This window comes from Grammomys surdaster, unplaced genomic scaffold (assembly GCF_004785775.1).
Source record: "Grammomys surdaster isolate TR1022 unplaced genomic scaffold, NIH_TR_1.0 345, whole genome shotgun sequence".
Lineage (NCBI taxonomy): Eukaryota > Metazoa > Chordata > Mammalia > Rodentia > Muridae > Grammomys > Grammomys surdaster.
Genome location: NW_021604764.1, coordinates 3399653 through 3414794, shown reverse-complemented (window position 1 = coordinate 3414794; position 15142 = coordinate 3399653). Strand labels below are relative to the sequence as shown.

The following is a 15142-nucleotide window of genomic DNA, read 5'->3' as shown; positions in this document are numbered from 1 at the left end:
GTAGGCTTAGACCTTTTCTTTCTGGAATCACTGTAAACTTTTGACTATAAGTCTTTCGTTGCTGTGCCAACTTCTTTGTCTGTATTTTGGTAAGCTTAAGTTTTTAAAAGTTTTTTGATTTCTTCTGGATGCTACAAATGTTATTTTTTCAGTTGTCTATAAAATCCTATCTATTGAAACGTTATAGCAGAAATAGCTGCATTCTCCTTTGTTCTATATAAATTACTTTTTCTTTCTGTTAATCAACATTCCCAGGGATCTACCACTGATACAATCAATCACTGATTGTTGTTAAAGAGTCATTTTTTAAAAATTCCTTCTTGGTTTAATAAATATTTCCTTCTGAGGCTTGTTTTTTTTTTTTTCTAAATTACTAAGGTAGGTATATCCTTTTATATTTTTGAGACAGGATCTCTCCTGTGGCCAAGGCTGACTTCAAATGTACCACATAGCAGAACTGATCTTGCCTCCAACTCTTCCCAGGTGCTGGAATTTTGGGTGTCTGCCACCCTTCCTGGCTGAGATATATACTTCTCATATACAACCTCTCTCTGTAGACACATCGAAACGGATCAACTTACTCCGAGTGTTGGGTTTTGGGGCAGCCCATACATCTTATTGGGCATTTTCACAGTTGATTAATTCGTTACATTCCTGGTTTCTTCATTGACATGTGAATTATTGGGAATTGTGTTAGCTTTCTAAAGTATGAGGCTGCTTGATCGCTTTCTTACCATGTAAATAAAACTTTCAATTCTCTGCCTAGTAAAATACTAGCAATGTTTTTGCCATAACTTTTATCATACACATGTGTATTTTTACACATAAAGTTTCACTTGGTTTGTATGAAATTCAATATATTATGCTTCAGATGCAATTTTTTCTAACAGCATAATTCATTTCCTTCTTTAACCACTAAAATTGCCTTTGACTCGATAACTTTGTCCTTTATCTTTAATAAACACAATTAATGATATTTTGAATTATATTCATCATTATAGCCCTTTTTTGTTGCTAATACCATGGTATGAATGTGGTTATCTTTCGAAATTTTCTTTGGAGTCCTGGTTGGAGGTGGAGGGGCTGGATCTGGTGATGGTTGGTCTTTTTACTAACAAAATCCCAAAGCAGTGGAGGTATCACATGGAGATGGAGGATGCCTTGTGTTTTGTCTCTTTGTCTCCTTCTTATAAAGTCACCAGTACTCAGTCATGGGGGTTCTACCTGGCTGATTCTGTATAATCTGTGCTCCTGTGGACTGTAAAGGGCAAAGTGACCTTTGCAGTTGTATCAATGACTGCAGACACGCAGTTGGGAGAGACATAGGCTTCTGTGACTAACTTTGCCCTGCGTACCTCTGAAACAGTAAGAGCCTGAACAGGAAACTATCAAAGAGAACCTTGTAAATGTGATAAGGATGCTGAAATGTAACTCTCTACAACTGATGGCTTCTGGTAGCAGTACAAGTGGAGAAGGACTGTTTTCTTTAAGGGGTTGGCCACTGGGACTTTGGCAGCGCTCCAGTGAGTATATGGACTTTTTTCTTCTTTTCTGGAGGGGGGGGTCACCTAGGTGGACTTTCCTGGTGGGGATGGACCTAGGAGAACTAGGAAGTGAGTGTGATTGGGATGCATGATGTGAAATCTACAAATAATAAAAGTATTATGCTGGGGAAAAATTATTTTGGGGTCATTTCCTATGATGACTCAGTGAGGATTTCACATTCTAGATATATGCTAGACTGTTGTCTCATGAACTCTCACTTTCATGTACAACAGCCTCTGCATCTTTTGTCCTGAATTTTAATAATTCTCATTTAAGGCTCTCCTATATAAAGCCTGTCTATTGAGGGTTTTTGTTTGTTTTTTCTTTTGTTTTTTAGATCCTATTTCTTTTTCTCTAAGTTCTATTTTGGCCTTTCAAACATGTGATGCTTTATTTCCTACAGACATTTTAACTACCTTTTACTTGCAAATGTTTCATTCTATATTGCCCACGTGCTTCCATGCAGTCTGTCTCTGTTGTCTTATTTATGGGAATAATTACCTTGTGGGTTTAAACTTAAGGCATTCCCTAGGACAATTATTTGTGGCTCTGGTATCTTCCCAAATGGTTTATATGTCTCAGGTACTTATTGGAGACCACTTTATACAAACTTTATAGTGCAAAACTTTTGTTTTAGCCACAAATTGAATTTGTAATAGTCTGCAACTCTACCCAAGTATTCAGGTTTTCTTCTACCTTACTCTGTTAGTGTACAGTCATAATGGTACTTGCTTCAAGGAAAAACAATTTCCTTGAGATTTTCCACTTCAGATGGACTGTGAGCTTTGTGTTGGGCACACACTGTGTTCAGGGACAATCAAAATTAAACCTGAAACACTCTCAGGCAGAAGCTTCAGCATTTCTACTTGTAGAAGTTGGCTTTCAAGTTCCTTCATCCCTTAGGATACCAGCAACTTGAGTGTTCCTATTCTACCTAAAAGTTTGAGTTTCCAGTAGGAAAGGTGACCTGCTGAATAGAATCCACCATGTTACTGAAAAGACAATCTAATGTGTTATGGAAATTCTATTTCAAAGCATCTTTTCTTGGTTACTATTAACACCAGAGATTTTTCCATGTCTTAAAACGTCTTTGCAAACCAACATTTCAGTGGTCTTACTTATGGGTCTGCTGCTGGCTGAGCTGGGCGGTTCAATCTCCCTCTCAGGCTTGAGTCCTCTGTTGGGGTAGCCCATGTAGGAGCCAGGAGAGCAAGTGTCTAATGACACTGGTAGAAGTGTGCTAGGCTTTAAAGTCTGGACCATATGTTTGTTCTTTTGAGCAAATCAAGTTCCAAGGCCAGCTAGATGGATGAGAGAGGAAGGAGCTACACACTTACTTACAGACAGAAATGGCTATCAAGAGCGGCAGAGAGCTAGGGCTACTGTGCAATCTACCACATGGTGTTATCAGAACTCCTAACGAGGGGGCCTCTAGGGAAACGTGACATAGAAGCTGAATTGCAGATTAACTGATGGACTGGGTATGTTAATATCATTCAGTTATTGATAAGGGAGGAAAATAAGTTTAATTTTTAATACAGAAAGATCATATATAATTTAAAAAACAGGCATGACTTTCAGAAATAAGGTTTAGTTCAGTGTAGGAGGTACAGAGATCCTTGTGCTCACAGAGAAGCACTAGGCAAACCCAGAATGTTAAACACACATGGCTGTTCCTTCAAAGGAAGGGATGCACACTCACTGCTTCAGCTACCCTGGCTGGTGAGCCACAAGGATGTGCCTGTCTCTGCTTTCTCATCACTAGGATTAAAGACCTGCACCTCCATGCCTGGTTTTCATGTGGGTACCAGAAATCTGAACTCGGGTGCTCATGTTCTTGCTGCAAACACTTTACCAGCTGAGTTTGCTGCCTGTGTCACTTCTGTATCCAATAGGTCCCCAACATAGATACAGGTTTTGATAGATAATTTATTTTTAAATGTATGATAAATGGTGGGATTTTCAGAATCACAATATGTCTAATAATAAACTTATTGGAATTCCACACCTTCTGTTATTATGATATGTTTATATAACTGGTGAAGCTAGAGACAAACCAGGAGGCTAGTGCTTGATGGGAAGAGAATTTAAAACACATTCAGATACAAAAAAAAAATTAAGCATAATTCCAAAGTGTATCCTTTTTAACAGCCCTTCTTTAAGTCCATAGGTTAAATTCTACAAACTACATTCTACACAGCAAATAAATATGTCATTGCAATGGTGACATAGTGTGCCACTTGTGATCTTGATCCATGCATTGTTCATATTGTCCAAAAATGAGACTATTCCATTAAAGCTGAAAGAATATATTTTAGAGAGTCAATAGTAGACGAGGTAACAGGTTATACATGTTAGCCACTTTGTTAAGGCTATTGTATCACAACTGTGGTTTTGTAGACTCCGTGATACTAAACTGATGATTGGGTTTGGTAGCTTCTTGCATCAGCTCTCCCAACTGTCCAATTTGCTCATCTCGAAAGTCGTTGAGTTTTTCTTCTGGGAGAGAGGTGCCAAAACTTGCTGTTCCGGTTGGACTCTGTCTGCTGTCCTTAGCTTGTTCCCATAACACTGCTGCATATGTCTAGTAAAGACACAGAGAGAAAGGAATGGTTAGATTAAAAACATTCATGCACACTTCCTGAGTCACAGAGGACTGCAGCTTCTCATTCCCCAGTCACCAGCTGGGCTCCATCACTAAATTTTCTGCAGTTGATTAAAAAGATACAAACAGTCATGGTTTTAGTCTTCAGACATGATTTCAAGTAGATCTTATTTTAGGATTCTAAAGTGTCTTTTTTTTTTCAGACATCAGGAAAGTCTTAATCTGCAAATGAGTGGTAGAGATCTGCTTTAGAAGTGTGCATTGCCACTAGCCAGACCGTGTACAAAACCATGGACACCTAAGTACACACATGTTTCTGGGGCTATAACTTTTCATCCGGTTTTCAAAAGAGAACCATAGGTCTTAAAAGCTTAAAAGTGGGTCTCAGAATCCAGGAAGAGGGCTATTCCTCTCTCTGTCTTCACCTAAACATTTAATCACTACACAGACAAACTCTTTAAACCTCTTAACATTTAACTTTCATCATAGTGAAGAACTCTGTTTAATAGTGTAATCCAGCTCTTAGTTGTTGGCCTAGTATTCTGACTATCACTCTCTGCACTCCTCTAAAGGGAGGCAGATGCACCAACAGTTTCCACTTCACAAAGTTAACCATTTGGTGCTCCTAGTAAGTGAATGAACTAGCTAAATCTGGGACTGCTCAACCTGGACTGGACATTTGAGTTGTTCACAACGACTAGACTTGCCAACTTCTGGGGTCTGGGATTAGCTGTGCACTGACCACTTAGACACCAGTTCCAGACATGATGAAAATGTATTGAATGCTTCATTCAGCCTGATCGATCAGGACCACAAAAAAGACTCCAGAGCCTAAGTGTGGTACCAATCTTATAGGAAAAATCAGGTCAAAAGTTTAAAAGGCAGGCAGGGAAGTGGCATAACATGTTTGGCTAACTAGACAAAGTATCATCAGCTAACTTTTAAGCTGATTAGTCATGATAATCTTACTATGTGAAGTAAGAGGGGCAGTGCATAGATAGTAAATTGGGGGAGGGGGGGCTTCCCATACCTTGAGATAACAGAGTATAAGTAATTCAACCATAAGTTTTTGGGTTATCAGTGACATTCTTTAGTGTCAGCCAAAGTGATAACTCCTAAAAAGTGGATGAACTTAAATCTACCTGATGAGCAACACAGGCTACATACAAAATGGCTGCAGTTATGTCAGGCCACATCACCAACTCTGAAGGAACTTCGGTTTTAATCCCATACATCTCCTTACATTAGAAATATTTTTTCTACACTTTACCAAACTTCATCTCATAAAATGTCACATACCATCGGCTTCATTAACTCTGCTTCTAAGTGTAGGCCACTAAACAGGATTTCTCAATTTGGGCAAAACTGAGGATTTCGATAATTTGGTTAATTCTTTTGCTATGGGTAAGAACTTTTTTATGTTCTTGGGTGCTTAGAACCTCTCTGATTTCTAACCACTAAATGTTAGTGGCACCCATCCCCCAATCAAAAATCTCTCTAAACACGACCTGTGTCTTCTTGCAGGCAAAACAAATTCATGGTTGAAAACTATTCCTGAGGACGCTTTGAACACGTAAGTAAATAGCACACACATACATTTCTACAGAGATATCATTGGCTAAAAAAACCACTAGAAACAGCCTATTTCTACTTCAAGAGAAGAAAGTTTATTGAAACTATGGATTATAAAGAAGTAACAGCAATAAGCTAAGCAAAGAAGTACAGCTATTACAAATAAGGCCTGTGTACTAACTTGGACTAATCTCTTTAGTGGGGTTTGGGGGGGGGGTAACTCTGAAAAAAAAGCATGCCTAAGGAACTTAATGTGGAGGTTCCTCAAACAACTTGGAAATAGAACATCTACCTGAAGACCCAGCTATACCACTCTTGGGCATATACCCAAAAGACACCCCACCATACCACAGGGGCACGAGCTCCACTATGTTCACCTCAGCCTTATTTGTGATAGGCAGAAGCTGGAAACAACCCAGCTGTTCCACAACAGAAGAATGGATACAGAAAATGTGGTTCATTTACACAATGGAATACTACTCAGCTATTAAGAACAAGGACATCATGAGTTTTGCAGGCAAAGGGATGGAACTAGAAAGTATCATCCTGTGTGAAGTAACTCAGACAGACTCCAAGGACATACATGGTATGTACTCACTAATAAGTGGATATCAGCCAAAAAAGTACAGAATACCCAGGATACAATCCACAGAACTCAAGAAGCTTAACAAGCTGAAAGGCCCAAGTAAGGATGCCTCAATCCCACTTGGGAGAGAGAAGAAAACAATCATGGGGCAGAGGGAGGGAGGGACCTGGTTGGGAGTGGGGACAGGGAGGGGGAAGGGAGAACATGATCAGGTATTGGGGGACAGGAAGGGAAACAGGACTGAAGCCCTGAGGGCCAGCAGAAAGAATGAAAACAGACACCTTTGGGAGATAGGAGTTGGGGGGGACCCTCTAGAATATACCAGAGACCTGGGAGGTGAGAGACTTTGGGTTTGGGACCCAAAGGGAGGGTCCTTAGATGATATGCCCTACAGTGGGGAGAGGGAACTTGTAGAGTCTACCTCCAGTAGAAAGACAGGCATCAAGTGGAGAGATGGGGTTGCTGTCGCACAGTCAAAAACTCTGACCCAGAATTGTTCCTGTCTAAAAGAAACGGCAGAAACGAAAACGAGCCTGAGGGAAAGGAGGTCCAGTGACAGGCCCAAATTGAAATCTAGCTCAGGGGGAAGGCCCAAGGCCTGACACTATTACTGATGCTATGGTGTGCTTACAAACAGGAGCCTAGCATGACTGCCCTCTGAAAGGTCCAACAAGCAGCTGAAACAGTCAGATGCATATTCTTACACCATATAATGGACAGAAGCTGGGGACCCTTGTGGTTGAATTAGGGAAAGGCTGGAAGAAGCTCAGGAGGAAGGGGGCAACCCTATAGGAGGACCAGCAGTCTCAACTAACCGGGATCCCAAGATGAGTGGAATCCTAGAATGACTGAATACATTTTAGGGAGAGACATTTTGCTCTAGATCCAATACTTTTCTTTCTGGTTGAGAGTTAAAGGAGTCCAAACTATCAAAACTATTGAGAAACTGCTGGTATTTTTAGCTTGCTAGCAAACTGTGAGAGTGGTAGTACAATCTATACTATGCTTTTGTCTTTTAAGGAAATTAGTAATGTGAGTACAGAACTTAAAAAAAAAAATCAGAGCTGACTAAAAACCCAAAGCACAAAAACTGTGGAGCAGAGTGTGGTTGTGGTTGTGCACACCTTTAATTCCAGCACTTGGAAGGCAGAGGCAGGCAGATTTCTGTGAGTTCCAGGACAACCAAGGCTATACAGAGAAACTCACAGAGAGGTGATTTAAAGTACCACACCTCCTTGAGGAGCAAAATCACAAAAATCCCCACAAGTCTGAAAGCCACCAGAATAGAATTACCATAACTATTCAAACACACCTTGGGGATTTAGAGTTCTTTAGTGATGTTACTTAAGACAGGCTAGTTCAGAAGAACACAAGGGGTCATTGGTACTATGATAATAAATTTGAGTTTTGTTTTTTTTTTCTGACCAGATTTTCAAGTCACTGACAGAATATCCTTTCTTTTTACAGTGTGTGCTAGCATCAGAGGATAACATATGCTTTCTTTACTCCTAAACTGCATTGATACACAGAAAACAAGACTGAGAAACAATACCACTATCACCAACAAATGTATTTTTCACATAGCATGAAATTGGGCCCCAAAACCCTCTGTCCAGAGGAGTAGCCCTAATTCCAGACTCACAGCTGAGAAACTGGAGAAGAGCAAAAGTGTGCAAAGTTCTTTGTTAGGACACAATCAGGGAATGTTGGAGAAGAGATGGTTCACAAATGCTCTTTCCATTTGTCTATTATGAATTCTATATCTCGGCATGAGACATGTACAGATGAAAACGGTATAGTATCAGAAATGGCAAGTCAGCACACAAGAGTAGGCACAGTCTGTGGAAAGCTCAATTACAACACTGCTCTGACAGTGAACAATGTAATACATGTAAAATATACTATGTAACACATATAACCATAAGACTCATTTTTAAAACTCACTTTCCTGGTTATCTGAAAAAGACATGGTACTAAATGTATTATTTGTATACTTGTTTTTATATAGCTACTTTTTCTTTAAGAAAAAAAAATTCTTACCAGATATCATGGCACTTATTTTTATTCTTATAAATCTTATAAAAATTGTCATCTTTAATTTTGTTAATTCTATATATGTATGATTATGATATAATCATGCCTTACACTTTGAACCACCATATGCCTGGTGCATGTGGAGACCAGAGGGAGGCAACAGCTCTCCCAAAACAATGGACTATATGGTACAGACAGTTGTTAACAGCAGAGCCATATCCCCAGCCCTACAACCTTTGCTCTAATGGTACAATTTCATCAATGAATTTTGTAATACTTTATTGTTATAAACATTAAGTCTCCTCACTGTGTGAATGTATCAGAATGTTACTGAAAAGCAAAACAAACAAAACACCAACCTGTTATTCAGCACTAATTATCAAATTATTAGGACATCTTTAATTAGAATTCCCAAACATGTCTATACATGTCTATACATGATGATGACATCTGGACCACCTACCTCAGGTGACTGTGGAGAGAATTAAAATGGTAAATAGTTAATACTTTTAGCAGACATTTATATCCAGGCTGTAAAAGACTATGGACTCTAAAATTTGTCTTTGCAAGCATTCTGCTCTCACCTTCAGGGCTCCTCTTGTGGCTGGTGGCTGCTTATCTCTGGGTAAAGCATAAACATTTTCACCTTTTAAAGGATTTATTTATTTATGTGTTTTATGTATGTGCCTATTTTGTCTACATGTATACTTGCACATTCAAAGAAGGCATCAAATTCCATTATAGATCGTTGTGAGCTACCATGGAAGTGCTGGGAATTGAACTCAGGACCTCTGTGAACCATCCATCTTTTCAACTCCCATAAATGTCTTTCTTGAAGGGGCCTTCCTAATGTAAGTTAGTCCTGTTACTCGCCCTCATATTCTGTCCACACTGCTCTGCACTTACCCAGACATGAAACATTCTGTGTCTCCCACTGACAGAGGACAAACTAACAACGCAGGTCCAGGTGCAGTTACAGTCCAATTGTACCACTGTATCAGAGATCTACAATCAGCTTCTTAAGTTACTCTAGAATAGAAGAAACACTCACCTCCTATGAAGCCAGTACTACTTTAATATCAAAGCCAGAAAAACATACATACACACAACACAAAACAGAATACTGTACATCCCTGATAAACACATATGTCTACAAAATACCTGCAAGCCAAATATAAGCACATGCCTGGACTCCCTGCACATGAGAGGCGGAGGCAAGATGAATATAAGTCCAACCTGTGCTACATCATACGCAGTCTCAAAGAACAAAAAACAACCCCCCAAATAAAAACAACAAAAAACAAGGGGTTCAGTGAATAAGAGCACTATCTGCTCTTCCAGAGAACCTGGGTTTGATTCCCGGTATCCACATGGTAGCTCACAACTGTCTGTAATCCTAGTTCTGGTGTCTACAGGAACCAGGCACACACAAACATGCAGGCAAACCTCATACTCCTAAAACAATAATTTTGATCATTAAAAAAAATCCTTGAGTATATTAAAATGGAAATTCAATGTATGTGGTATCTCAGAATGAAAAAATAAACTACTATTTATTATCAGCCTATGATAATATTCTGTATGCAATTATGCATTTGTTTATATCTATATATAACTATATTTAGCATAGAAAAGTTTCTAGGAAATTCATGTGGCGTTATATATTAGGTTGCTGTGAATAATTTCATCATAAAGAAAAAGTCTAAACTTTATATACATTAAAAAAATAACGAGGCACATTTCCATGATGGTCAGTTTCTGACAATTGATAATGCATGTGCCAAACAGAATACATGAATCCCACGGGTAAAGTGCTGGCATGTTTCTAATAAATGTGGTGCCATGTTTTAGTACAATCAGCTACAGAATACCACACCTGTTACGAAACTGTCATTTTTATACTGAGCTCTTATTCACTGTTTTAAAACATAACAACTTCATAGAATTAGGAGTATATTAAATGCTCTTTAGTATAACTTAAAACTCCCTGAATAGGATGTAAACATTATTAATTTCTACAACTGTCCAGATAACATCATAAATAAGCACACATATGTTTAGAGTTTATAACATACTTTACTCACCTGAACTGGACCTTTGGATCTAGCTGTAAAAGTGCTCTTACCTGCTAGGCTACAGGATCTGAGTGGTTTTTTGTTTTCTGATTTTTTTTCTTGTTGTTCGCATATGTGAACAGCACATGAGACCTAAGCACTTTTTTGTTACAGTTTTAACCATGGACACGAGCTGCAGCTCTCCAGCATGTACCCACGTTGTATAACACTTAGCCCTCTAGTTCTCCTTAACCCCATTCAGATAAGCACCACTCTGCACTCGTTTTATTAGTTCAACTGTTTTAGATGTAAGCAGGCTCAGGCAGCGTGTCACCTGACTGGTCTTTTTCAGTTAGCACACTTCCTGCAGAGTCATCTATATGTTGCTGTTCATAGTAGGTCCTTCTTTGGAATACTCAGTACTGTGAGATTCTAAGATTTTCCTTACCTATTCTTCTGATGGTTGTTATTACATACAGGCTATTCTGAATGTAGCTGAGGTGAAGGAAACAGGAGTGTTAACATCTCATCAAAATTTTGCTATCCTCTACAGGCAAATTACTGTCGGCTGATTATATCTGCCAAGACAGAGTAATCAGCCCTTAATAATTCTGCATCACTAGGTCTGTCAGATGATCCTGGGCCAGAAGGCTGAAGATTGGATGCTCCAACGTTTTGTAGTTAGTTCAGCGGTCTCTATAAATTGGCTAACTTTTAGAAGCTATGCTTTGCTGGGCGGTGGTGGTGCATGCCTTTAATACCAGCACTTGGGAGGCAGAGGCAGGTATATTTCTGAGTTAGAGGCCAGTCTGGTCTACAGAGTGAGTTACAGGACAGCCAGAGCTACACAGAGAAACCCTGTCTCGAAAAAATAAAAAAAATAAAAAAATAAAGAAGCTATGCTTTGTGCTTCCCATAATTTCAGTTAATTCAGTCATTCTGGATTTCTGACGGGGTTGAAGACTTACAGTCTCGTAGACAATCCCGGCTACTTACTTTGAGAGAAAAGACTTGAGAGGATGGTTTTCAGCTGACATTCATTATAAAGCCAAGAAAAAAGCCAGGTTCAGAACTAAGTCTAGTTAGGAAAGATGACAGAGGTTCTGTTTAGTCAACAAAATGATGGACTAGGTTATTAGGTCTTTCTTGTACCTTACTGATACAAATTGGTATAGTTATGCTCTAATTGTATTTTGAGAGAAAAATTTTATCTTAACAGGAAGGGTGATATGTAGGAGGATCTATGGTGGGAGGAGTAAGGAGAGGAAGAGAAGGAGTAAGGAGAGGAGGAGGAGCTAGGAGATGGGGAGGGGAGAACCATGGAGACTGTCTCTGCCAGTCAAGGATAGTTGGTATATCTAGGTTGGGTATTGGGTTACACTTCTGATTGTATGGTTATCTTATTATTGAGCATTACCAAACTTATAAAGCTTTTGATTAACATTTTAAAAAAATAAAAATAAAAAAATAAAAATTTTGCTATCAATCATTCTGAGTAAATGTCGTATCCAGGTTGCTTGATAGCAAAGTATTTTGCTTTTAACTTAGGGGCACTAGCATACTGTTTTCCACAGTGGCTACACTTTTTTGCCTTTGGGATCATGTGTAAATGTTCTAATTGCTTCACATCCTCACCACTATTTGCTGTATCTTGCTAGTAATGCCTGTTCTACCAGGTATGCAATGAGACCTCACTGTGGTCCTTAATGACTCTGATGCTGAGCCTCTGTCCGTCTGTCTGTCTGTCACTTGCGTATTTTATTTAGAGAAATGTCTATCCAAGTCTTTGCCCTATTTATTTTATTGGGTCATTTAGCTGTTTGAGTTGTAGGTGTTCCTTACAGTTTGAATATAAATCTTATGAGAAGTGCAGTTTCCATGTTTTCTTCAATTCCTTGGGTAGTCTTAGCATTTTATGACTATCTTCTTTGCTGTTCAGAAAGAATCTTTTGGTTTTTTTATTGTCCCACTTGCCCAACTTCAGATTCATTATCTGTTCTTTCGGGCTTCCAGCCAAACACTCTGCCTCTGCTTCTAGAAGTTCTACAGCAGTGCCCAGGCTATGGCAGTGCCCAGGCTATGGCAGTGCCCAGGCTATGGCAGTGCCCAGGCTATGGCAGTGCCTTTCCCATTACAGTGCCTGGTCTACTGCAGTGCCTGGACTATTGCAGTCCTTAGTCTACTGCAATGCCTAATCAATTGCAGTGCCCAATCTATAACAGTGCCCAGTCCAACTTAAATCTTTAATCCATTTTGAGTTGATAATTTTTGGATGGTATAAGATACCCAGTTTCACTCTTTCTATGTAAATATCCAGTTTTTCCTAACACCTCTCTTTACTGTGTTACTCTTAATGCCTCTAAAAGATTAAGCAACTATATGATGGACTTATTTCTGGATTCTGTTCTGTTCCATAAAGACTAGTCTGTCTTTATGCAGTACCACGCTATTTTAATTTCTGTGACTTTGTAATGTATTTTAAAATCTGAAACATACAATATGCTTTGTTCTTTCTCAACTGTTTTTGGCTATTCAGACCATTTGTGGTTCATTATTGTTCTCTATCTGTAAAACAATTGTTAATGTTTGGGTTTTTTTTAGATTTATGTATATGAATATTTTACCTGTATGTATAGGTATACTACATGTGTGCCTAGTGCCCTCAGAGGTCAGAAGAAGTCATCAGACTCCTTGAAACTAGGCTTGGAACTAGTTGTGATCTGTGAAGCTGGTGCTCGGAACTGAACTTGTGTCCTTTACAAGAGCAACAAGTGTTCCTAACCACTAAGCCATGTCTCCATGGTATTTTGATAGTGATCAGTATGTAGCTTTGGGTGGTAAGAAAAATTTTTGACTATAATAATTATTCTAGTTTGTGAGCATAGAATCTTTCCGTTTATTTTTGTTTTCAATTTCTTCCATCATGCTTTTTTTCAACACATAACTACTTTGACTTCTTAGTTTATCTTCAAGTATTTTACTTCTTAGCTGCTAAAAAATTGGCTCAGTTTCAAACAGCTATTATTATGTTTCAAATAATATTATTATGTTCATCTGTATCTTATGACTTTGCTGAATTTGTTGATTGGTTCTAATGGCTTTTTGGTAGGGTGTTAAAATTTTTTAACAGGCACAGAACTTCAGTTAGAACCACATAATACATACTCTTTTTTGAACGCCTTATTACACTCAGGAAAATAACTTTGTTTCATTCATGTTGCTGTATGCATCAATAGTTATTTTTATAACCAAACAGCATGCCAAGATATGTTAATATACTCCTAAGGGTTAATACACTCCTAAATGTTTAAGTTGCTTCAAGTTCATGTTATTACCAATAAAGCCACCGTGAATTTTAAATCATGTCATCCACAAATCAAAACAATGTTCCTTCTTCCATTGTGATTTGTTTGGTTTTTTTCTTTCTTGGTTGTCTAGGTTTTTCACTCTTTAAAGAAAGTGATGAGAATGGCATTCTGTTCTTAGAGGAAGCACTGAGTTCTGGCACTGAGAAGCATTCCCTTTTTGCATGACCTAAATTATTAAGGCAAACTGAAGCTTTAAACAGATTGAAATGAGAACCACGGCAGACACTATGTCTCAGATTCCTCCAATAACAACCCAACGATGGCACAGGCCTGACTGCACACACGAGCCCCAGGCTCCCAAGCGCAGCTCCATCCCATCTCCTAATGTTCATGGTCCTGTAAGACAAGAACATCCAGGAAGTAGAGTGCTAGAGTAAAGAGGGCTCACGCTGATCTATCCCACAGCAAGTTTCTCCGTTTCGTGCAGTTTAATCTCCAGTGTGGGCAGGCACTGTTTTATACTATCAGTCATAATGGCATAAGAATATTTTAAATATTATTAAATATTAAATACTCAGCCATAAGTAGAATTTTCTTAAAAATCACTATTCTTCATTAGTAGTCATACAGATTATTAATGTTCTCTAAACCAATAGCTGGGAAACATACTTCCCATATCTTTTCTTGCAATGAATAGTCTACACAGTGTCCTCCTTTTATAACCATATATACATATATATGTTGCTTGGTAAAATACTCTTAGGGAGCAATTAAACTACTTTCATCACATCCTTCTTTTTCAAGTCCAATTACGGACAGATATTTAAAAGGATAATAATTTACAGATCACTAGATAAAATATTTTTCAAATTGCCAAGAGGTCTCTACATCTTAAAACACACATTTTTGAAATTGTATTTTAAAATATGGTGGGATAGTTTTCCAGAGTTCCAAGTAATGAAAGGCTCTAGAATGGAAATCAGCAACACACATGGACGTTTAGCTAGGTTTCACCTCACTGCTGGCCTCGGAATGTCTGCAAACCTGGACATAGAGTGTTAAATATGTGAGGTGTGAAGGCCGAAGGCGAAATGGACTAAGAAGAGAAAGAGTGACAGAGGGTTAAGATCACCTTATTTTAAGGACTAGACAGCAGGAATTTAATATGCATCAAAGGGATTGTTCAAGCTGACTCAGCAAAGATGAAAAACTCTAGTCCTGTGGTGACTGGAAAAGAATCTGCCTGAGTGGGAGCGTTAAGATTTAGCAAATGGATAAGAACAAAATAAAGGCCATGCTTAAGACAGCCCCTACCTGTAGGAATATAGAGATACAGAGAGAGGGAGGGCAGAAAGGAGAGAAGGAGGGGGAGGAGAAGGAAAAAGAGAAAAAAGAGGAGGAGGAGGAGGAGGAGGAGGAGGAGGAGGAGGAGGAGGAG

At 38.7% G+C, this 15142-nt stretch overlaps 1 protein-coding gene across 1 annotated transcript in view; it reads right to left on the bottom strand.

Annotated features, from left to right (window-relative positions):
* Positions 1–3456: 3456 nt before the first annotated feature.
* The window catches only part of Sdhaf3 (succinate dehydrogenase complex assembly factor 3), a 53851-nt gene continuing 42165 nt past the window's right edge, over positions 3457–15142 (bottom strand). The window contains exon 2 of the mRNA XM_028779167.1: positions 3457–4129. Within this exon, the coding sequence (XP_028635000.1) occupies positions 3926–4129 (204 nt within the window). The 3' untranslated portion in view covers positions 3457–3925. The remainder of the gene's footprint in view (positions 4130–15142) is intronic.